The sequence below is a fragment of the Eubalaena glacialis genome, chromosome 3 (assembly GCF_028564815.1).
Source record: "Eubalaena glacialis isolate mEubGla1 chromosome 3, mEubGla1.1.hap2.+ XY, whole genome shotgun sequence".
In the NCBI taxonomy this organism is placed as follows: domain Eukaryota; kingdom Metazoa; phylum Chordata; class Mammalia; order Artiodactyla; family Balaenidae; genus Eubalaena; species Eubalaena glacialis.
Genome location: NC_083718.1, coordinates 147,092,490 through 147,116,619, shown reverse-complemented (window position 1 = coordinate 147,116,619; position 24,130 = coordinate 147,092,490). Strand labels below are relative to the sequence as shown.

General features: G+C 41.1%; 1 protein-coding gene across 1 annotated transcript in view; it reads right to left on the bottom strand.

The window, feature by feature from the left end:
- FYB2 (FYN binding protein 2) overlaps positions 1-24,130 on the bottom strand; it is a 132,254-nt gene that overhangs the window by 66,528 nt on the left and 41,596 nt on the right. The window contains exons 2-4 of the mRNA XM_061186530.1: positions 18,891-19,635; positions 14,669-14,830; positions 12,850-12,883 (exon numbers count right to left, since the gene is read on the bottom strand). Of these exons, the coding sequence (XP_061042513.1) occupies positions 12,850-12,883; positions 14,669-14,830; positions 18,891-19,635 (941 nt within the window). The remainder of the gene's footprint in view (positions 1-12,849; positions 12,884-14,668; positions 14,831-18,890; positions 19,636-24,130) is intronic.

Genomic DNA, 24,130 nt, shown 5'->3' with positions numbered 1-24,130 from the left:
AATTCCTCATACTTAATGATTAAATAAATATTATATATGTAATATATACAATCTAATATGTAATATATAAGTATATAGAATATATGTGCTACTACTGGTTCTGTTTCTCTGGAGAACCCTGACTAATACAATAACCAAGTAAATGTTATTAAAGTGATCCCAGTTTCGGGAGTATTACTAACTCTGAAGCTACTTTGTCAAACCATTGATCTCATTCAAAAGGAGGGCGTGTCAACAATAATGATAGCTAATAATTATTACACACTTACTAGTGCCAGGCACTGTTTCAAGTATATGTATCAATTTATTTGATTCTCATTTGAATCTATGAAGATACTGTCATTCTTTCCATGTTCAGATGAGAAAACTGAAGCACAATCCATGGTCACAGAGTAGTAAGCGGCAGAGCAGAGATTAGAAGCCAGATATCTGAGTGCAGAATCTGGGGTCCTAACCACTCTACTGGAGACCGTCTCGGAAAAAGGGAAGTGCCAGCTGAAGTCAAACAGAGCGTGAGCAGCTCCACCGCAGTGGAAGTCATCACAGGAGGAGGTCATTGGCACACACAGCAGAGAGGCCCCCAGAGGACAAAACAAACTATGAAGCAAAGCCATGATGAGAAGCAATCACATGTGCTGAAGATGGGAAAGTACAGAAGATCTGGGATTTCTCATTCATTAACTCACACGACCTCATTCCCTCTTTGACCAAACTCTATTCATGCTAATGTTATGTATGTTCTCTCCTTGAGTCCTCTCAGTAGCACTATGAGGCATTTTACACATGTGGAAACTAAGGCTTGGAGATATTCAGGAACTTGCCCAAGATAGCACCACTGTGGGTCCAGAAACCAGGCCTTCTAATTCCTAGTCCGTGCTCTTTTCCTCCAAACTACTAGTCACTCTAGAACCAAGGAGAAACTAAAATGAAAATGATGAAGCCCAGGTTGATGGTGAAAGTCAAGGAGCTAACAAGTGGGTTTTGGATGATATTTTTCAAAATATCATTAGGCTGATCCAATGGTTTCACAGATCAATTCCTCTATACAGTAGTCACTTACATTGGGAACATGTGACAGGGAAGTTACTATACTTCTCTATGCCTGACATTATCATCTATAAGAGAACAGTATTACTTAACCTGTATTTTGAGGTTAAGGCAGAATCTATGAAATCACTGTTGAACTTAGGAACGACTCTTTAAAAGCACCCTGACTTCTACTAATGCAACCATGAGAGCAATTTCTCAATAATCCAGCGGCAACTTCCACAGCATGGACAAAAGATGACCTCAAGCCCTCATTTTCATTATTAAGGTCAAGCTTTAAAATATCTGAATTTCAAATTTCAGGGTGTCTGCTTTGAAGTGCGCCATCATGTCTGAGAGCATTTGTTTTAAGAAGTAGAAGGCAAGGTCATCCTCTGAGCTGCTGGCAGACTTTCCTAGGAGACCGGCCTCCTGACTCCCAGCTGCTTCCTGTAGCCCTAGACCTCGTTACAGACAAACCCTGCTACTCCAAACACACGACAAATTGCTACCATTTATCAAGTGTTTACAACATTGCCAGGTACTTTGTGGAATTGCAGATATTTATCTCAATCCTCACAGCAACCCTAAAAGGTAGGATTTATTGATTTCTCCATTTTCCCATGTGAAGAAATAGGAGGCCCAGAGATATTAAATAACTCTCCTAAGATCACACAGAAAGTGTGGCGCTCCAAATATAAACCCAAGGCTATCTGACCTGACCCCAAAGTCTATGCTCTTAACCCCTTATAACACACTCCCTGGGTCTTCTCGTTTTCAAGTATTGCTATGTCATTCGATTTAAACAAATTTCATTTATGTAGCTGGTAAGAAAGAAGTATTTGATTCTCCCTCTGCTTGCAAAGAATTTATAATTTAGACAGGGAGGTGAACTACACCCCAAACAGACTGAATATAATAGAGTCGTAAGCTAAGAACCATCTAAGTCCATTCTATTATTCAGCCAGCATTTGTTGAACTGTTATTACATGCTACACTGCCCTGTATACACACTACCACTATACATTCCAATTACATCAAATTACCTGTGATTCGTGGACACACCAGGAGTTTTCCTGCCTCTGTGCTTTTGTATGTGTGGTTCCCCTGCTTGTAATGTCCTAACCTCCAGTGTCCTTTTCACAAACTCCCACTTATTCTTTAAAGCACTAAGTGTTATTTTCTCTGGTCCTTCTACAGTCTATTCTCCACACAGCAGCCAGGATGATCTTTTAAAAAGATAACTTACATCGACACATGAATGGATAAAGAAGACGTGGCACATATATACAATGAAATATTACACAGCCATAAAAAGGAACGAAATTGAGTTACTTGTAGTGAGGTGGATGGACCTAGAGTCTGTCATACAGAGTGAGGTAAGTCAGAAAGAGAAAAACAAATACTGTATGCTAACACATATATATGGAATCTAAAAAAAATAAAAGGTTCTGATGAACCTAGGGGCAGGACAGGAATAAAGACGCAGATGTAGAGAATAGACTTGAGGACACGGGGAGGGGGAAGGGTAAGCTGGGATGAAGTGAGAGAGTGGCATGGACATATATATACTATCAAATGTAAAATAGATAGCTAGTGGGAAGCAGCCGCATAGCACAGGGAGATCAGCTTGGGGCTTTGTGACCACCTAGAGGGGTGAGATAGGGAGGATGGGAGGGAGATGCAAGAGGGAGGGGATATGGGGATATATGTATACGTATAGCTGATTCACTTTGTTATACAACAGAAACTAACACACCATTGTAAAGCAATTATACTCCAATAAAGATGTTAAAAAAAATTTTTTTAAAAGATAACTTAGACCTTGTCACAATCCTGCTTACAATTCTTAATTAAAAACAACAACAAAACCATCAAACGCTTCACCTTTACGATCTCATTCCTAGCAACCTCTCCAAACCCCTGTCCTGCCACCCTCTCCCTCCCTCATTACACTCTAACCACACTGGCCTCCTTTCTGTTTTGCAAGGATACTATCCTCTCTCCTACCTCAAGGACTTTGCAAATGCTGTTCCTGCTTCCCGGAATGCTCCTGTATGGTCAGCTACCTCTCAACCACGAGGTCTCACCTTAGATGTGTGGACGAAGAAAGTCACCTGCCATATCAGTAAAAAAAAGGATGTTGCGGCCATCAGGCCACTGCACCCCGCCCCCCTCCCCACTTCCTGACTGTGCACCCTGAGGGGATTAAAGATGGAGAAAACAGGATTCTGGCCTTAGGTAAGTTAAGATGCATATCAAAGGAATGATTTCAATGAACCCAGGCTCTCTCACCTTCCCATACAGAAAAGCGCTAAATTCATTCACTTGAGATTTTTGTTTTTCCTTTAATTAGCAGAAATCTTTTGATGTTCAACTACCTGATGTTTGCAAAGCTCCCCTATACCCTGGCTCTTCCCTTACCTCTTGGGGACAGTCTCTCAGAGCTATCTGAGAGGCTGTCACCCCGGCTTCAGTCCTCAACAAGTCCGCCAAATAAAACACAATTCTCAACTTTTAGGTTGTGAATTTTTTTTTCAGTCGACAGACATCACCTTCAAGAAAGTCCTTCTCCTGCTACTTTTTCCTGAGAGCCCTCTTCCCCACCTGTTTCTATCTACCATAATTCTTCGCTTTATACCATTCTTAATAGTTGTCATAAATCTTTAAATTATTTCATTACTTTTATTAGTTTAATTCTGTCTCTTTTACTCTGGGGTCTTATACTGTATCACTCACCGCTGGGTCCCCAGTGACTAACACTACAGGCTCCCAGTGATCTGGGTCCTCCTCTGATGCTCACAGAAATACTGAAAACTCCTACTAGATGGACAGGTGGATGATGTCATATCATTAATTTTTTCATTGAGCTCCTCCTCTGTGCCAGGCACTGTTCTAGAATATAAAGGCAAATGAGAGACAAGGTCCTTGAACTCAAGACTCTCATGGTCTCAAATAACACAGAAAATAAATAACTAGAATAAACATTATCATTGGAAGCATTAATAAATACTAACAGAAGAATAAAGCAGCCTTATATATGGAATAGATAGTATCTTGGGAGAGAAAACATGAGCTATAGTCAGGGAGGCTGACATTTCAGCATTTATCATTACCTTACATTATACCGTCATTTGCTTATTTATTTTTCTTCCCAGCTAAAATGTATGTGTCATGAGGGCAGAGACTTTTTTGTTTTCTGTTGGATTACCAGCATCTAAATGATGTCTGGCACATACTTGGGGTGCAAAAAAGATTCATTGAATGAATGAATGAATGAATGAACAAACGAACAAATCCTGCACGATGAGAAGGAGTCATCAGGTGAAGATCTGGGAAAAGACTACTCTATACAAAGGAAAAAGCAAGTATTTCTGCCTGGTAGGAACATGCTTGTTGTATCTGCAGAGAAGCCAAAAGGCCAGTGGGCTGAAGACAGTGAACAAGGGAAAGAGGGGGTTAGGAGAGGAGCAAAGAGCAGCCAGAATGACAGGACCTTCTTGGCCCTTGTGAAGAGTCTGGGATTTTTAAATTTTATTCTAAATGTAAAATGGAGGTGAAGTTCTCAGTGATTAGTTTGATTAAATAAATATCAATAGTTAATTCAGAGTGTAATGGGTCCACGGAAGAAGGGGAAGAGGGCTAAAATAATAAGGACAAGCTTGTTGGCAGAGTGTCACTTGCTGGATGCTAGACTAAAAAGGAGAAGAGAAAAGAGAGGATTTCATGTGAATCCACATCTTCATAAGGCAGGAACCCTTACATGATACACAAGGGCAAATGAAGAGGTCAGATCATCCTCATTATTCGGCTTTGTTTAAATTAGAAGGATATGATATCGCAGGTACAATCAATGCAAAATATATAGATAGAGTCTTGGAATGTTTAGTTATATCAAAGTCCAGAGAGGGTAATTCATTCTATCTGTCCATCCTTCTCCCCATCAGTCTGTTTATCTGTCACTCCACTGGTCCATCACCTACTTAGTTAGTACATAATTATTACTTGCATGTCTACTTCCTGGGGAAACAAAGGTGAAAAAGACAGATGATCCATTCCCTCACTGAGTTTACAGTCTAACAGAAGTGTCCCAAAATCCCTCATGTTGAAACAATTTTGACACAGGACACTGTGGTTGAAAATATTTGTAAACACACAGTTCTGAGTTCACAACCTGGATAAGCTCTGTATTATCTTATACTTTAGGTCAAGTCATGAAATGTCTCTGAGCCCGTGGTTTCTCCTCTACAAAATAGGAATATTAGTTTTGCCCTCTTAAAATGGTTATGGGGTTCAAATGAGTCTAACAGATATAAAGGGCTGAGCAATGCCCAGGATGTGCCCAGTAACCAAAGATTAGTTTTCACTCAACTTTTCTGAATATACCTATGTACAAAAAAAGGCTCCAAGTCTACAACTTGTGATTGTCTGATTTCTTCCTAAATCGTGACCTTTTCCTTATCAACTGAATGCTACCAAAGAGAGAAGGCACCGCTTGACTCTAAACACTTTCCACTGTAGCCAGCCTCCCTCACACAGATCTTTCTGCAAAGAGAAAATGAAATCCTAAGGGCACAAGTCTCTTTCTTTTATATATAATTTTATTTCCATTTTATTCACAAACTCATTTTTAATTAGAAAGAACTGGACAATAGGCAATGAGGACAGCGTAAGGGGTGAATCCACAGCTATGCCACACGTGAAATGCTGTAAATATTTGTCAATTACCAAACAAAAAACAAGGAGGCCAGGAGTCTCTTAAACCTTGCCCTCTTTTTTCACAGGTAAGAGTCCCATGAGAATCCACAGTAAGGCGCCTGGGAGGCTGTGCTCTGGAGTTGGGCTGACCAGGTCAGACCCCGGCACTGCTGATTCAGTTGCATCTTCCTGGATTACTTAACCTGACTCTGTGGTTAGAGAGTCCACTAACCACTTACTTCATGGGGTGGTCGCAGTTGGGAGTTTTAAAATGAAAGTGGGGACATAAACATAAGGCACAAGGCTTTGTCTATAAAAAGTGCTCAATAAGTAGAATCTTTAGGTGATTTTTTTTAAAAGGAGGAAAACTTAAAAACATGAAAGAAGAGAAAAAGCCTAAATAAATCCACTGTTCCCACCACCCTTGCCCTTGTGAAAGGCAGACAGAACAGCGGCCTTGGTATGTCTCTAAAGTCCAATTAAAAAGGGATAATAAGAAGTTATTGAAGTGGCTTGAGCTGAAGCCACCTGAATGTTCTGGATCTAAAAATTAATAAAGGCACAGGCTTAAAAAAAAAAAAAGTCCTTCTCTTTATTTTTGCCCCAAAGTGATTCAGTTTAACACACTGGGATCTTGGGGCCAACTTTCACATTCCAGATATCATTATGAGAAGCCTACTTTGCTGTTGGTCATTGGGAGCAGATCTATATTAGTATTAACTACCTAAAATGCAGCCATTCATGAAACAGCACTGTAGTTGCAAACAATTTAAAAACTAGCCTTTAGAAGTTCTAGTGTTACATGCATACGGCACGACGACATGCTTGTTTTGTTAAATAGAAACCAATCCCCAATAGCTTTTAGGAAAGTTCCATCTTGTGCTGAGCACTGCTGATGTGCCAGGCACATTGTTAAATATCAACAGTGATGGAAACAGCAAATCACCTACAAGTTCTAGATTCCTCTCTTTCCCTCCCATCTCACTCCCCACAGCTGATCCAGCAACTGCTGGCTTTCTTTTAAAACATAACTTGAATCCATTCATTTCTTTATCTCCATTTCTACCCCCCTGGCCGTGTCAAGTTATTTAACCTCTCTGTGACTCAGTTTTCTCATCTATAAAATATATAATAGCTTCATCTACTTCTTAAAGATTGTCACAAATGGAATCGTTTATATACTTAGAACAGACACCATATCAGTGTTGATTGCTATTTTTAATGTTATTGTCATTGTTTCATTGTCACAATGGCTTCCTAGGCTGTCTGCCTATTTCCACCTGCTTCTCCACTAAATTTAGTATTTATACAGCATCCAGATAGATCTTCACAAAATAAATGTCAGCTCATGTCACTGCCTGGCTTAAAAACTTTCCTCTGGCTTCCCAATGCATTTAGAGCAAAATCCAAACTCATTCCACGGCTCCTAAGAATCACCACCTCCATTCCCCTAGAGCACTGTGCTTTAGCTGTGCTCCCCGCCTTTCTGGTTCTTGAAATGTGTAGAGGGTGGTTCTTGAGAATTCGCCCCAGCTGTTCCCTCTCCTGGAACATCTTCTAGACCTTCTATAACTGGGTCCTCATCATTCAGGTCTCAGCCCAAATGTCGCCACCTCAGGGAGGCTTTTCTTGATCATCCTACACCTCCTTTATTTCACTCCCAACCCCCTGTTATTATCCTAATATGCTTTAAATGTTTTTCTTTATAGAAGCAGACCCACAGAGATAGAAAACAAACTAGTGGTTACCATTTGGGGGGGGGGCAATATATGGGTGGGGAAGTGGGAGGTACAGACTCTCGGGTGTAAGATAAGCTACAAGAATGTATTGTACAAAAAAGGGAATATAATCAATATTTTGTAATAACTGTAAGTGGAGTGTAACTTTTAAAACTTGTATAAAAAATTGTTTTCTTTATAGCACTTACCACTATTCAAATAAGGACTACAGCTTCATCTTATTTGGCCACCATGTCATTTCTCTGTTATCATCATTCTTTTACTTGAATGCTTTAGGAAAGGCATTTATTCCCCAGGTTCTGTTCTTCCCGGTTGTCTAACACAGGTCCTAGGCATAGTCACATAGTCTGCTCAGCCCTAGAAGACGCTTGTGTTTCCCACTCTGCATGGGGAAGAAATAGCAAAAACCAAACACAGAAGTATGTCCCAAAGTATTAGGTTGAAGGAGGCCATCCAGAAGATTGCAAATAGGCTTATGTTATCTTTTAAAGACGATCATCAAAATTAAAAGTCCGGAAGAGAATATGGTGGAATCCTGAGATCCACGCACAGACCCTCGCGCGAGAAACAGTGTACTGTCTGAATCTTCTCTACTCCTGAAATAAATAGCCTCTCCCTGCCTTAGTGTCTAAGTCAGAGATTCCCTGACTCAGGACTACCCTCTGACTCTTCTTAATAGGAGAAAACCCATATTGATAGCTAATGAATAAAATATTAGCCAACTCTGTTAAGTGCTGACATAGACCCAGGGCTGATTGTTGCCCTGGGACTACCCTGCTTTGCTCACAAACACAAATAGGAGCTGCTTATTCAAGAGGCATGCCAACCAGCTTGGTTTGCACGAAAGAGTGATGACAAAGGATAAACTCCAAAGAGTCATTTCATTAATGCGATATTAATATTCCAGAGATAAGAAGACATGGAGAGGCCAAGGGTTGAAGAAACGAAGACTCACTGATCATCTTCTGTGTACTCCATGCTTTATATAATTTATCTCATTTAGTCTTTGTGACAATCAATGAAGTAAATATTACTATGTTCACTTTACAGACACGCATATCAAAACTCTGAGCTGTTGAATGACTTGTGTAAAATAGAGGAGTGGTTGAACCCATGCTAATCTGACTCCAGACCTGTACTTGCTCCATTACACAATGCTGCTTATATTTAATACACAATATAGAGAGGCTCAGAAGTAAAAATGGCTATTCTAAATGCACTGAGTTCCTAACAAGAGGATTACAAAATATATCCACAGAAATACAGTGAAAACACAAAGACTCCCGTTTTATGAATAATGGTTGAAAACAATGACAGTTTGAGATTAGAGAAGAAAGTAGTCCTTAGATGTTTTAAAAACTGTCATGTAAAGAAGGAGTAAAGACAACATCCATTGTACCAATGAATAGATCTTGGAGGGATGGTTGGGAATCTAGAGTAAGGAAGTCATTTCTTTTTCCAGCCCAACTTGGAGGACTTTTGAATAAACAAACGAACAAATGTGTGTGTGGGTACATGTAAGATATTTTATACACTGCTGTATTCTCAATGTATATAAGAGGGTTTGGCATATAGTAGATGCTCAATAAATATATGTTCAGTGGATAAAATCTGGCCCAACGAAGAAAAACACTGGACTCTCCAGGCAATGAGCTCCCCATCAAAGGATTTTTGAAGAGACTAAGGTTCTGAGCATGAATTCTTGCCTTTGGTGGGAGGTTGTATAACAGCCAAGCAAACTTTATTGAGCACTCTCTAGATGCTAGGTAATGTGCTAAACACTTTACAATCATTACTTCATTTAATCAACACCACAATTGCATGAGTTAGGAACTATCAATATCCCATTTTACATAAGTAGAAACTGAGGTTTGCAGAGGTTAAGGTATTTGTCCAGCACTACATAGGTGTTAAATGGTAAGGCTTAGATGAAAAGCCCAGATTTTTGTTAACATTATGCTGTAATGGCCTGGCTGCATTGGATAATTGTCAGGTCTCCTTCCAGTAATAAGATCCGACATATTCTATTTCTAATCTAATATCTTTATTGAAAATTAATACCATGAACGTGGAAGATGTTCTTCCCAAACAAGCACCAGTTTCCACGGAAGTTGTATCTAAGGCTGCTTAGCATCATGGCATTTACTTGTTCGAACTAATTTCTTATCATTGACAAGATAGAATTCAAAATCCTTAGCATGGCACTTAATGTATTTCAGGATCTAATGTCGTCTCTTACTTTTCCACATCAGCATACTTCTTTTGTCTGTTTATATCCTCTTTTTTATTACTACCACCTTGCTTTCAATCATGTTCTAGCTCTATACTGAACATCCATTGCTCTGTCCTTTAGTCCATCCATCCGTCCATCCATCCATCCATCCATCTACCAACTACCAGTCAAGAATGTGGTTATTTCTGGGGACAAAACCCTGCCCTCACCTATCTTACAGTCACACAAAAGGGAACAAATAAGTAAGCCTACCTAATCCTGACCTATCATACAGGATACATCTCAAGGTTTTTTTCCTTCTGTGAAGCCATGCCTAAGTATTCGGGTGCCTCTTCATCTCTTGTCTTTCACTCTTATAGCAGTATGGCCCATATCATAACCAAAGTATAGTGAGTCTCATTTTAGATGAGGTTAGGTTCTAAAGTCAGTGTGAAAGGACAGAATAGGGAAACTGTCCTTGTAAATCCCTTAGGAAGAAGGTGTCACTTTAGAGGCTAACTACAGTTTCCCAATACTTGTCTATCACAGCAAGTTTGCCCCTCATGTTGAAATGGATGATTAAAGTGCCAGAGAAGGAGTCAGCTTAGTTTAGAGCCAAGCTGTAGGGAAAATGCATATCTAGCTGAACACTAGATTATGAGTGGGCTGAATCACACTCATAATCATACTGAGATGCTCACAGTATTTGAGGCAAGAGGGAATTAAGACTGACTCAGAGCACAGCAGAATTACATTGTCCCCTCAAACTGTGATACTGAGGCCCATGTTCACTGAGTAAATAGTACAAATCATCTCCCAAGCCTTCTAAATTTTTTTCTCTCTTTCATATAAATGCACATAGAAGGCAGCTCCACTGACCTACCTCATGCCATCCCTGAACTCTTTCAAATAGACAACTGAACCAGGAGTTCCTAGAGCACATGAATATTTTCTAGCATCATTCAGTCTGTTCCTTGTTGAACAAGAGCGTCGTATCAAGTCCTTGGTGTACAAGATCCTGTCTCCCTCCCATTTCTTTCCATTCCTTACTATACTTTCTATACTCTAACTCAAGTAGTTCTAGTTTCCAAAAGAAGACTTGTTACTCCACAATTCCTGCCTCTGCCTATAGTGTACCTTCCCGTGTTTTCCAACAGATGTTTATCCTCAATACTTATTTCAAATGTTGCCTCTTCACTGTTAGGTTGATTGAATTAATGCCCCTATTCTTCACCCGTTCATGGATCCCTGCCCACTGCCATGTAAAACTTCAATGCCCTCTCACTCTGACTCAGTATCAGCAAACTGTCTAGATAGTCTTCAACATGTGAGCCACACCAGCTGAGCCCAGCCCAGATCAGCCGAACCCACAGTTATTTTGTATACTGTTGATGTTCTGTTGGTATTATGCAGTATTACTGTAGCAACAGACAACTCATATGTTTTCTATAAAGACTTGCCTGACCCTCCCAAGGAAAAATGATCCCTCTGCATTTTTGCAACCTCTGAAACTTATACCTTTCTCTATTACAAAATGTAACACATTCTACTATTATAAACATTTAATGAATGAATAAGTAGTATGATTATTTTTATGTTTAGTTCTCCTTCTAAGACTGACCTTCTTGAGAACAGGAGCATCTTTGTGAAGGAGTTTGTATAGTCAAAATAGTTTGGGCATACCTGTTAGTACAGCCACTATGGAAAACAGTATGGTGCCTCCTTGAAAACTTAAAAATTGAACTGCCATATGATCCAGAAATCCTATACCTTGGTATACACCTGAAGGAAGCAAAAACAGGATCTCAAAGAAATACCTGCGCTCCCGTGTTCATTGCAGCATTAGTCACAATAGCCAAGATATGGATGGACACCTAAGTGTCCACAGATGAATGGGTAGAGAAGATATGAAATATATACATATATATATATATATATAATCCACATTATATATGTATAAATGTGTAAATGTGATAATGTTATAGATATATGAATGTAATATATTATAAATGTGATATATATATATATATATGCACACATTTATATATGGAATATTATTAAGCCTTGAAAAAGAAGGCCATTTTGCCATCTGCAAAGACATGGATGAACCCTGAGGGCATTATGCTAAGTAAGATAAGTCAGACAGAGAAAGACAAATACTGCATGATATCACTTATATGTGGAATCTTAAAAAAAAAAACAGAACTTGTAAAAGCAGAAAATAGAATGGTGGTTACCAAGGGCTGGGGAATGGAGAAATCGGAGATGTTGTTTAAGAGTACAAACTTGCAACCTGTAGATAAATAAGTTCTGGAGATTCAATGCACAACATAGGGATTACAGTAAAAAAATAATGCTATATTATAAACTCAAAGCTGCTGAGAGACTAGATTTTTAACTGTTTGCAGCACAAAAAAAATAATTATGCAAGGTGATAAAGGTGTTAGCTAATACTACCGTAGTAATAATATTGTAATATATAAGTGTCTTGAACCAATACACTGTGCACCTCAAACTTATACAATGTTATATATCAATTATATCTCAGTTAAAAAAATAGTTTGGGCACATCTGGGTTGGAATCATGCCTCTGCAAGTGACAAATTTTCTGAGGCCAACTATCTTTAGCTGTAAAATGAGGACAGGGGCAGCAACTTTGCAGCGTTCTTGAGAAGAGGAAGTGAGAACATCTGTATACAGTAGCCAGCTTGATGCATGACACATCAGAGGGCTCAACAGATAGTATGTGGCTAAGTGATTAATGGACTGACACTTCATGGCCGAAGTCTTACAATGAGTGCACCAAAACCAGAAGGTCCTTTGTCCCATTACCGATTCCTAACATCACACTGGCTGCCCACAGCACTCTGTGGCCTCTCATCTGATTTATTACTACAGAGGCTGATGTTTCAATTTACTGAACCCAACTGTATCATAAGTAAAAGGACCTCAAATGACCATCTTTGCAACTTAACGCCAGCCTGGTTTTTAAATGCAGTTTATTTAATCTCTCATTTAATCAAAAGTTGCAGTTTGGTGCTTATAAATCTGCTCTTCCTGCAACTCTTCTGAGAAATACAGACACCTGGCGTGTGTTTATTGCCTGCTTTTGGGCAGGCTAAGCAGCCTCCTTGATGGGCTACGCTCCTGCACAATTGAAAAACGGGTACTCACCTCTCTGGAGGCAGGTCGCCTTCCTCCCCAGCTGCTGCAAGATCAAGAGACAGGGTGAAAAAGAGGGGTTTCAGTGGCAGCCTGTTTAAGTGAATTGCTTGTGCAATGACCACACCCCCCGACCTCCTCCCCCCACCCCGAGACAAAACGTAGAAGGGCAGCTTACCTGTGCCCCAAGCCGCCCCTCGCCCCTGGCATCCGGGAACCTTCGGACCTGCATGCAGTGTTCACCTACACTTTATGATGCTTATTTATGAGTGCAATCTCCTGTATTAGACTTTGACCCCCCTTGAGCCCTGGAACTCCTGTGGGTTTTACCTCTTAATCTCTTGTTTCTATCACAGAGCCCGGCAAAGAGAGTATAGCTGCTCAGTGTGTGCTTGAGTTAATGATAACAGTGCCTTTATCGAGCACTTACTGGTGTGCCGAGCACTGTTCAAAGTCTTCCCAGGCCTCATCTCATTTCTCCTCACAATCATCGAGTGTTATTATCATCCCCATTTTACAGATAAGGACAATGAGGCTCAGTGAGTACCATACCCAGACGTATATAGCTAGTGAGGGGGGAGCTGGGATTTACAAAGCCCATTTTATTCCCAAAAACTTAGTCCTATGTTCTCTGTTCTCTGACAACCTTCTTCTCTTTCAGAGAGATGGTTTGAGGCCTGAATTATTTAATGTTTATAAAAGTCATACTGAGCCTTCTTTGACATGGAGGTGGCCATATTATCCAAGTATACTCAGAAGAGCTCGATTTCTCGCCATAGGATTTTCTTTGGGGATAAGACTTAAGATGACTTACAGCAGTGGTTCTCAAAGTGTGGTCCCTGGGCCAGCAACATCAGCATCTCGCCGTGAACTTGCTAAAAAGGTAAATTCTCAGGCCCCAAACCAAGACCAACTGAATCAGAACTCTGGGGTTAAGCTGTGTTTTAACAAGTCCTCTAGCTGACTCTGATGCATGCTGAAGTTTGAGAATCACTGAGTTAAAGAAATTTCACCCTGTTTGCCCAAAGCAGTCTAATGAACAGTCAACAAACTAAGAATACATGAACGAAGAATTAGCTCTTTTAGCGTACCATCCACAGGCACTCGTGGCCACAGTAAGACAAATGCTAGCACAGCACTACGTATCACCCCAAAGTGTATGTTCACCTTGTGTTTCACTAGAGCAAATGTAAGCGAAGGTGTTTACAGTGTCAACAGGATCAGGCTGCAGTGGGGGGAAAAGGGGGGTGAGAAGGTTCCCTTTGCATAGCAGAGGAAAACACACAAGAGCACAGAAGGATGGCTGCCAAGGATGCTGCAGGTCCCGGAAAGGACTAATGGGGGCAGGGGTGCGGGGCCCTTCAATTCATTCCTGAAGGCAGATCACAGAGGCCCAAGGGACTCCCAGCATGATCCCAGGTCAAGTGCACACTGACTTTCCTCTCTTCACTCCCTCCCCCTCTCCTACTGCCCTTGGTTGTGTTGACAACATGGGCTTTGTAGGAAAACAAAGACTCCCTGCCTCCCTCCTCAGCTACTTTTTGTTTTCTTCCTCTTGGACAGATTCCCAGTGATCAAATGCAGTGTTCTCAGGGGAAGCAGGCTGGCCCAGGAGCGATAAGGGGCCAATTCCCACAGATGTGTCATTTCACAGGCGAGCTGCCACAGCCTCTACGTGAGAATAAGCAGTGATGGATGTCCAGCCCCACAGAAAAGCAGTCCGGCACTGTCCCCTGGGAGTCGATGCAGAGGAGGAGGTGACGGGGATCCGGCCACGGGAGCCATGACTTCTGTTGGTTGGCTGTGCACGGGGCCCTGCACATTTCCTTACCTTCCCTGTGGGTCTTGGGAAGAGCAGGTGCCTGCCTCTGGAAGGCCTGGAGGTTCACGACCGGGGGCCTCGGTGGCTTCGCGGGAGGAGGACCCAGGGACTTGACGGAAGGCAGTGGCTTGGTATTGGGAAGTTGTGGATGACTGACATCCGGCTGGTTCTCTGAGCATAAATAGTCCAAAATGTAGGTTAATATTTCCATTTCATGGCTGGCCTCAGCCTCACTCCCCTCCCATCTATTCTCCACCCAGCAGCCAGAGTGTCCTGATCAAAATGCAAACCTGATCTTTTTATGTTTTTTGTTTTTGTTTTTTAAATTTTTATTGAAGGGACTTCCCTGGTGGTCCAGTGGTGAAGAGTCCGCCTTACAACGCGGGGGACGCAGGTTCAATCCCTGGTCAGGGAACTAAGATCCCACATGCTGTGGGGCAGCTAGGCCCATGCGTCACAACTACTGAGCTTGCGCGCCCCAACGAGAGAGCCCGTGTGCTGCCAACTACAGAGCCCGCGCGCCACAACTAGAGAGAGAAAAAACCTGCACACCACGACTAGAGAGAAGCCCACACACCGCAACTAGGGAGAAGCCCTTGCGCTGCAATGAAGACCTGATACAGCCCCCAAAATAAAGAAAATAAATAAATAATTTTTTATTGAAGTATAATTGATTTACAATCGATGTTGTGTTAGTTTCAAGTGTACAGCAAAGTGAATCAGTTATACATACACATATAGTCACTTTTTTTAAAATTCTTTTTCCATATAGGCCATTACAGAGCACTGAGTAGGGTTCCCTGTTCAAACCCGATCTTGCCACCATCCAGCTGCCCAGAGGATGAAGCCCAGTTTCCTCAGCTGCCGTCCACTCACTCCATACTCTGGCGTTTAAACACCACACAGCCTCAATCTACATTTCTTTTCTTACCACACTTTACCACCCTCCTTCCCCAACCTTAAGCCCTAACATCTTTCGCTCACAACCACTGGCTTCTCAGTTTTCCAGATTTGATTTTTTTTGTAGTTTCTATTTTTTTAATTTACTTTTTAAATTGAAGTACAGTTGATTTACAAAGTTGTGTTTGTACAGCAAAATGAGCCAGATATATATATATATATATCTGGAACAGCATTCCAGATTTAACTTTAAAAGCCTTAAATAGCTCTCATATATCCAAGATTTTGTTCATGCCATTCCTCCTGGTTCTGGAATGCTGTTCCCTCACTTCTCCCTTGGCGAACTTTGACTCATTCTTTAAGGCCCTGCTCCAATGACACCTCCTCTAGGAGGCCTTTCTTGATTTCTACCAGAAAACAAGCTCAGAATCAACCACTCTTTGTTCTGTATCCCCTAGCACATTGTTACCACTTCTGCATCAGTGTTGTGGCATATTAAAAGAGCTGGTCTATCTTCCCACTGAATGTAGGCTCCTCGAGGGCAGGGACTAGGCCCTAGTGACCTCCCCCCAGCACCAAGCACAGGGCCTGCATCAGGGGAAAGGGATAATGACTATTCCCTGAAAGGATTCTTCAAGCACTGATGATGGGCAACTAACATGGGAGGCACGAAGAGGAGTAACAATTCGTCTCTGATTTCCAGGGCTCAATGCCTAGAACAGGCTTCAAGGCTGGCTTTGTGGTACCTGGGCACCTGTGGATTTTGTGTCCTAGAATTTTCCAGGACAGTCCCAATTTCACGTATTTTGTCTTTCTGCACTGATAAGCCAACCAACAGAAATTTCAACATTATATATAAAAATTGTATCTGCCTCTTACACTGAAAATAGCACAAAATCTTATATTATTCAAGTGCCTTGATTTTTTGGTTTACATAATACAGTGGTTGACCACATGGCAAAACTAGAGAAGCTGGCTAGTGTTTCACAAGTACCTCGGTGCAACCTCCTGAAAGCCCTGCTATCTTTTGCAGGTGGGGAGCTGGGCTTCCTTCTAGCCCTGCCAGCAGGGGTTACATAGTCAGGGCCAGAGTTCCATTCTTCTAAGTCTTGAATTATAAGCCGCAATGTCAGAGATTTTAGTCTTTATCAACTTAGGGAGAAGACAGTGAAAGTGAATGATCACTTACTAACTGAGCTCCTAACTTTTACCAGGCACTGTGCTAAGCAGTTTACGTAGGTTAACTCACTTAATCCTCCCAACAGCTCTATCAGGTAGGTTATCTAGCCCTTTCTTGCCTCCCATCTCTCCTTCCTCCCATTCATCCTCTCTTCATTTCCATCCCTTCATCAATAACTATTTACTATATTCCAAGCATTGTTCTAGGGGCTGGGGCTAGAGTTAAGAGCAAGAACATATAGAGTTCTGCCCTCAGGAATTTTCATTCTAATAGGAGGAGGCTGATGATAAACATGCAAACAAATAAACAGATAAGAAAATCACAGACGGGTGGTGGGAAGCGGGAGACAAATCAGGCGTTTGGGATTCATATATACACACCACTATACATAAAATAGATAACCAACAAGGACCTACTGTATAGCACAGGGAACTATACTCAATAGTTTGTAATAACCTGTAAGGGAAAAGAATCTAGAAAAGAATAGAAACACATATATATGTATAACTGAATCACTCAGCTGTACACCTGAAACTAATACAACATTGTAAATCAACTATACTTCAATTTAAAAGAAACCCAAAAAAGAAAATTACAGCAATCTATTAGTTCTATAAAGGAAATAATGATGATATGAAAGAATGTGAACTGTTGGTGGTGAGGTAGTGGTCTTTAGATGGACATCTCTGGCTAGAGAAGGCTTATCTGGGAAAGTGTCATTTGAACTTAGATCTAAAGGCAATTATACAAAAATCAAAGAAAAGAGTTGTCTAGGAAGAGGGAACAGCAATTGCAAAGGTCCTGAGTCATAACAAAGTCTGTTCAAGGAACAGCAAGAAATCCAGGGTGTTATCTATGGGCTAGTGAACCAGGGAAGAGAGCAGGAGGTAAGTCAGAGACATAAGCAGGGACCCGAAGAAGCAGAGCTATGAAGTCAGTAAGTAGTTTAGATGCTATTCTGAGTGCAAAGAGAAACCATATAAGATTATAAGCAGGAGATCCATCCATCCATCCATCCATCCATTCATTCAATCATTCAAAAAATACTTTCTTGAGGACCCACTGAAACTGGCCTTGTTTTTCTAGGTTCTGGGGATACAGTGGTAAAGAAGACAGTTTTTATCCTCATTTAACTTATATTTTACTCAGATAAGCAAACAAATACATAATAATATACCAGATAAGGATAAGTGATACGAAGAAAACCAAAGCAGTGTAGGAAGATAAAGAATGCTGGCGGTGGGGTGGCTATTTTAGATAGAGCGATTTACAAGGTCCACTCACAGCAGGTGACATTGAGCTGAGACGCTGATGAAGTGAGGGAGTGAGACATCAAAGTCCTAGGGGAAACATGTTCCAGAAGAGGGATCTGCAGGTGCAAAGGTCCTGGGGTGGAAATAGTTTGGTGTCTCTAAGGAATAGCAAGAAGGCCAATGTGGCGAGAGAGGAGAGGGTAAGAGAGGTAGTCAAGGAGCAAATCGTATGGGCCACTGTAATATGGCTGTGGTTGAAATGAGCTGGGGAGTGACATGACTGGATTTATGCTTTAGAGGATCACTGTGCCTGCAAGGAGGAGAGTACAATATAAGAGGGCAAGAGTGTGAAAGCAGGTCCAGGCAAGAGATGGTCCATGGTGGTGTAGACATGGGCAGAAGGCAGACATGGAAGCAAGTAGAGGGATTCAGAACATATTTTGATGATAGAACCAAGAGCTTGCTGATGGATTAGTTGCAAAGAATGAGGGGGAGACAGGAATAGATCATGACTCCTAGATTTTTGGCCTGAGCAACCAAGAGGATGGTTGAGCTATTTACCAAGACAAGGAAGATTGGTGATGGATCGATTGACAGGAGAGCAGACCAGGCTTTATGAAGTTAAGCAGATCGTCCAGTTTCATGCATCTTGTAAGAAGTAGAGCTAAGATTCAAATCCAAGTTTGCCCCAACTGTGTCTCCATATAATTCCAGGAGATTAATCACTTTACCCAAACCTGGGTAAATTATAACCTAGCAAATGGGCCTAGAATACCTCTGCTGGAGTTTGAAGCAAACATTGCCCAGCTCACATATGTGACCAATCCCAAGCCAGCAAGCTCTAAATTAGAAACACAGTGCCCCTTCCCCCCAGGCCTGTGGGGATTCGATTTCTCACCTGGGACCTGGCTGGTGAACTCAGTGACATCATAGATAGGGTGGCATGTGCTCCCTGCCGGGCTCCTCTCAGGACTGGGGTTTGCTCGGCTCCTCCTGCCATGTTGAGAAAGTCGAACAGTGGGATCTTCAGAGGTGGCACACAATCTTCTTTGGGCCATCAAGTGCCTCTGGGAAGGAAGGGTCTGGGCTCCTTTTCTTTCCAGCTTTTTCCTGGGCTCCTCTGGAGTAAGCCCCATGCTTTTCTGCTCTTCCAGATGGAAGGACCTGCTTCCACAACTGGCAGGGATAAAGACTGATGACATCTCACTTTTCTGAGATAAAACCTCCCAGTTCCAGAGCTTGTTTCTGAAGCTGTTGTTCACCATTACTTTCTTCTTATTGGTTATCTCAGCATTTGACTGATTCACATCTAACAGCAGAGAAGCCTTCTGTGAATTTACTGAAGAATCAGAAGAACTCCCAGGAGGTTCCAGGGAATTAGAACATTTCTGAGTCTCACTCTTCTGAGCCAACTTCACTTTCTGGGGTTTAAGAGGCTGGGAGTCACCACTGGCACAATCGGGTAGGGGCTCATTGTGGTTGGAAGAGGGGTGTTTCCCACTGGCCAAAGTCTTTGTGGACTGTCTGCTTCCAGTGTCACCCTTTTGAGAAACACCTTCTGGGAATTTAACAGGTCCTGGAAGAGATGGCGCATCCAGCTTTTGAAATCTGGCGCGAAGTTCCTTGAAGTTTCTTAACACTTCCTAGAGCGTAAAAGAAAACAGTAATGTCTCGTTATTCTAGGAAGAAAGCAGCATGATTAGCTGACTTCACTGTACCTGCTAAGAAGCTGTAGGTGCTGATGTAATGCCATCACTTATCTGTTGAGTAATATCAGCCAGTAATGCTATTGTCTATGTGAGGCAGAGTGAAAACAATTGTGTGCTCTTTGAAACACTTCGGGTATGTTTAATTTCTTCACAACATATAAAGAATGCTTGTAAAAGAGATAGTACTAACAATTACCGATAAATCCCTTGATATAAACTTTGGTGGCTCTCTGCTGCCTATGCAAATAAACCCCTTCGCGTGGCATTCAAGAACATTGGCAGAAGTTGTGGAATTATGATCTTAAAGAGGGCAGAATTATGATCTCCAGCCATAGGTCAACATAACCACACTTAAACCAAACAGGATAATTTACAGTTTTCCTAGAAACTGTACTCTCCACCACCCTGACTTCGCTCATGTGTTCTTGCTTCCCCCAAGTGCATCCCCCGTATACTTGTCAACTGCTTTCTTCCAACAGTAATGCCCACCTTCTCCATCAACATTCCCCCTGTGGCTGACACGTAGAGCTAACTCCTCCCTGACTCCACATTGCTTCCACAGCTCCTCATAACTTGGCTGTTGAACTTAACACCACAGGGTGGAGAAAAGAGCAATCTTTGGAACCTTTGGACAGGTCTGTGTTCAAATTCAGACTCTGCTCTTTATCATCTAGAAAAATACTTTGGGAAACTTGGTATCATCAGTGCAGTCTCGTCATAGAAATAACTTGCAAGTGGCAGAAGGATGAGGGGTGCCATATGTAAAGTGCCCATCACAGTGCCTGACACATAGTAAATAAAGCTACTCATAAGAGACGAGATGACGCTCTTGTATTTTTGACTCCCCTTGGGAGACTGTGTTCCACTTTCTAAATTCCGCTCAAATTCAGTATATGAAGATGGGGGTAGTAATAGCAGCGCAACGCTTTGGGCAGAGGAAGGGACATGCCTGGGATTATACAGTGAGTTGGTGGTCTACTACATAGGTAGGATTAGGCTTGACTCCTGCTCCTTGCTCTTCCCAGTTTCCCCCTTTCTCTCATGAGATTTAATTTACTTTTGTAAGTGTGTTTTGTCATTTTCTGTCTTCAGAGGAGGTTGGAGGGGGAGGAGATAGAGCATGGGAGGACATCTAATAGAGCCATTTCCAAAGTAAGAGCCACCATCTTCTCTTGATCATCTTAAAGGTCTTAATTTCATGTATACATACAACCTCCATGCTACTGACTTCTGATTTTGCCTGCTGAAGGAATGACTGTTGGGTGACGTTTTCTCACTGTGTTTACAGTTGACTCACACTGTAGATTAGTTGACTCACACTGCCCTCTGAAGATTTAGGAAGGGAGAAAAGTTGAACAGGAAATATGAAGCAGGTGTCTGGGAGCTTGCTTGCATGCTCTTCCCTCTTTCCTCCTCTCTCTCTCTCTCTCACACACACACACACACACACACACACTCACACCATACACACATTTATAGCTTTCCTCACAAATTGCCCAGGGTTAATTTCTTCCATTTCAACCAGCAGTCAAGTTGATTCCATTGACCTTCCTTTCCCCTGATGTGGTAGAAGCCAGCACTGGGCATGGAACTAGGAGATCTAAGAATGAGGCTCAGCTTTGCCATTTTCTAGTCATGTGTCTTCGACAGTTCACTTTGCTTCTCTGAGCCTTATGTTCCTCACTATAAAATGGGACGATTCTACTAACAGTTCAGGGTTATTGCAAGGGTCACATGAGATGACAGATGTACATACCTCAGCGGTTAATATTTTTTAAATTGTGGTAAAATACACCTAACTTTAAATTTACCACCATAGCCATTTTTAAGTGTACAGTACAGTAGTGCTAAGTACACTCACATTATTGTGAATGTCCAGGACTCTTTCATCTTGCAAAACTGAAGCACTATATTCATTAAACAACAGCTTCCATTCCCCCTCCCTCCAGACCCTGGCAACCATCATTCTACTTTTTGTATCTACGAACTTGACTACTCCAGGTACCTCATATAAATGGAATCATATGTACTTGTCTTGTTGTGACTGACTTATTTCACTTAGCATATTGTCCTTAAGGTTCACCCATGCTATAGCATACTGCAACATTTTCTTCCTTTATAAGGTCAAATAATATTCTATTGCATGTATATAACACATTTTGTTTATCTATTCATTCATCAGTGGGCATTTGGGTTGCTTCTACCTTTTCGTTACTGTGAATAATGCTGCTATGAATATAGGTGTCCCAATATCTCTTTGAAACCCTGCTTTCAATTCTTTTGATTATATGCCCAGAAATGTAATTGCTGGATCATATGGTAAAGCTATTTTTACTTTTTTGAGGAATCACCATACTGTTTTCCACAGTAGCTGCACAATTTTACATTCCTAATTGGCACATGAGTTCCAATTTTCCCACATCTTTGCAATACTTGTTATTTTGTTGTTGTTTTTTTTATAGTAAACATCCTAATAGGTGCAAGGTAATCAGTGGTTAATATTTTTGAAGGAATACAATAATGATAATTTTTAGCTCTTCACTGTATGAAGCCACGTGAACTACAATGTTATTGTGATAGATTTTAGTCTCCATAGGAATGATTAGGAAAAATCCCAGCAGGAAACAGAATTAAGGATTGATAACCTTCAAGCCAAGGTCCTGGGTAAAGATCGCTGGTTCAGGAGGAACTAAACCTGATTATACCTAGCTCATTCCTCTTTCAGCAAATGCTCATTAAGTATTTACTATATGGGCAAAACACTGTTTTAAACAGTCAAGGGCTCTGCTTTTATATATCACATTCTAATGTCAGGAAGAGACAAAAAATAAGCAAATACACATGAAAATATTAGAGATAAGTTCTATGTGGGGAATTAAATAGATGATTAGATAAAGAGTGACTGGGTGCCTATCACTGATTTTCAGAGGTACTGTAGGAAAGTCATTCCTTTCTTCTGAGTTCAATCATTTATCTACTCAAGGAATTGCCTGGGTGATCTCCAAGGCCCCTTCTATCACTAACATTTGGATTTTATTTTTCTTGCTATGGGAAATAAAAGTTACACATACTGTCATCTATCATACATCACCCATTGGTGGGAGGTCAGGGTTGAGGGTATGAAGCAAGCTGAATGAGGATGGGTTGGGAGGTGGCCAAGGGGACATTCTGGTTAAAAGCATGCTCCACTTTTCTGGGCCCACAGCTAGTCAGTCATCACATCCTGCTGATCTTAATTCTTAAAAGCCCATGAGCCTGCCCCTTCTTCATGCCATTGCCACTGCCTTTGAGTCTTCCTTACTTATTGCTTAAAATAACTTCTTTCTGGCCTCCCTGCCTCCACTCTAGGCTCCTCTAATCTACCATTTACCCAGCTGTTAGACAAATCTGACTGAAAACATGAATCTGATCATGTACATCCCAGTTTAAAATCCTTCAATTTGGCTTCTTCAAAGCTTCTCAATACAACTTAAACTCTTGCTTAGTACCTAAGGCCCCCCCGAATCCCAACTCTGTTAATTTTCTGACATCTATTGGGCCCCTCCCTGACATGCTTTCTTCCTTCTGACTTCACTGAATTACTTACATTTTCCTAAACTTATTTTGCTCTTTCATGTCTCTATACCTTTGAATATGCTATTTTCTCTGCCTGGAATGCCCACCTTTCACCCAATTTCTTGAATTAGCAAATTCCTACTTGTTCAAAATTCAACTTGTGACACCTCAAAATATTCATTGGTTTCCTATTATGTGCTAGACAATAGGGTTACAAAGATGAATAAGACATTTCCTGAGCCCTGATATCAAAGCCAGACAAGGATGCCACAAGAAAAGAAAATTGCAGGTCAATACTGATGAACATAGATGCAAAAATCCTCAACAAAATATTAGCAAACCAATTTTAACAGTCCATTAAAAGTATCATACACTGTGATCAAAGTGGGATTTATTCCAGAGGTGCAAGGATGGTCAAACATCAGCAAATCCATCAAGGTGATACACCACATTAACAAAAGGAAGACAACAAAACATATTATCTCAATAGATGCAGGAAAAGCATTTGACAAAATTCATCATCTATTTATGATAAAAAAAAAAAAAACTCTCAACAAAGTGGGTATAGAGGTTACATGCCTCAACATAACAAAGGCCATATATGATAAGCCCACAGTTAACATCAAGCTGAATGATGAAAAGCTAAAAGCTTTTCCTCTAAGATCAGGAACAAGATAAGGATGCTTACTCTCACCACTTTTACACAACATAGAACTAAAAGTCCTAGCCAGAGCAATTAGGCAAGAAAAAGAAATAAAAGGGATCCAAATTGGCAAGGAAGAAGTAAAACTATCACTATTTGCAGATGACATGATACTATATATACAAAACCCTAAAGACTTCACCAAAAACTGATGAAATAAAATTTATATTT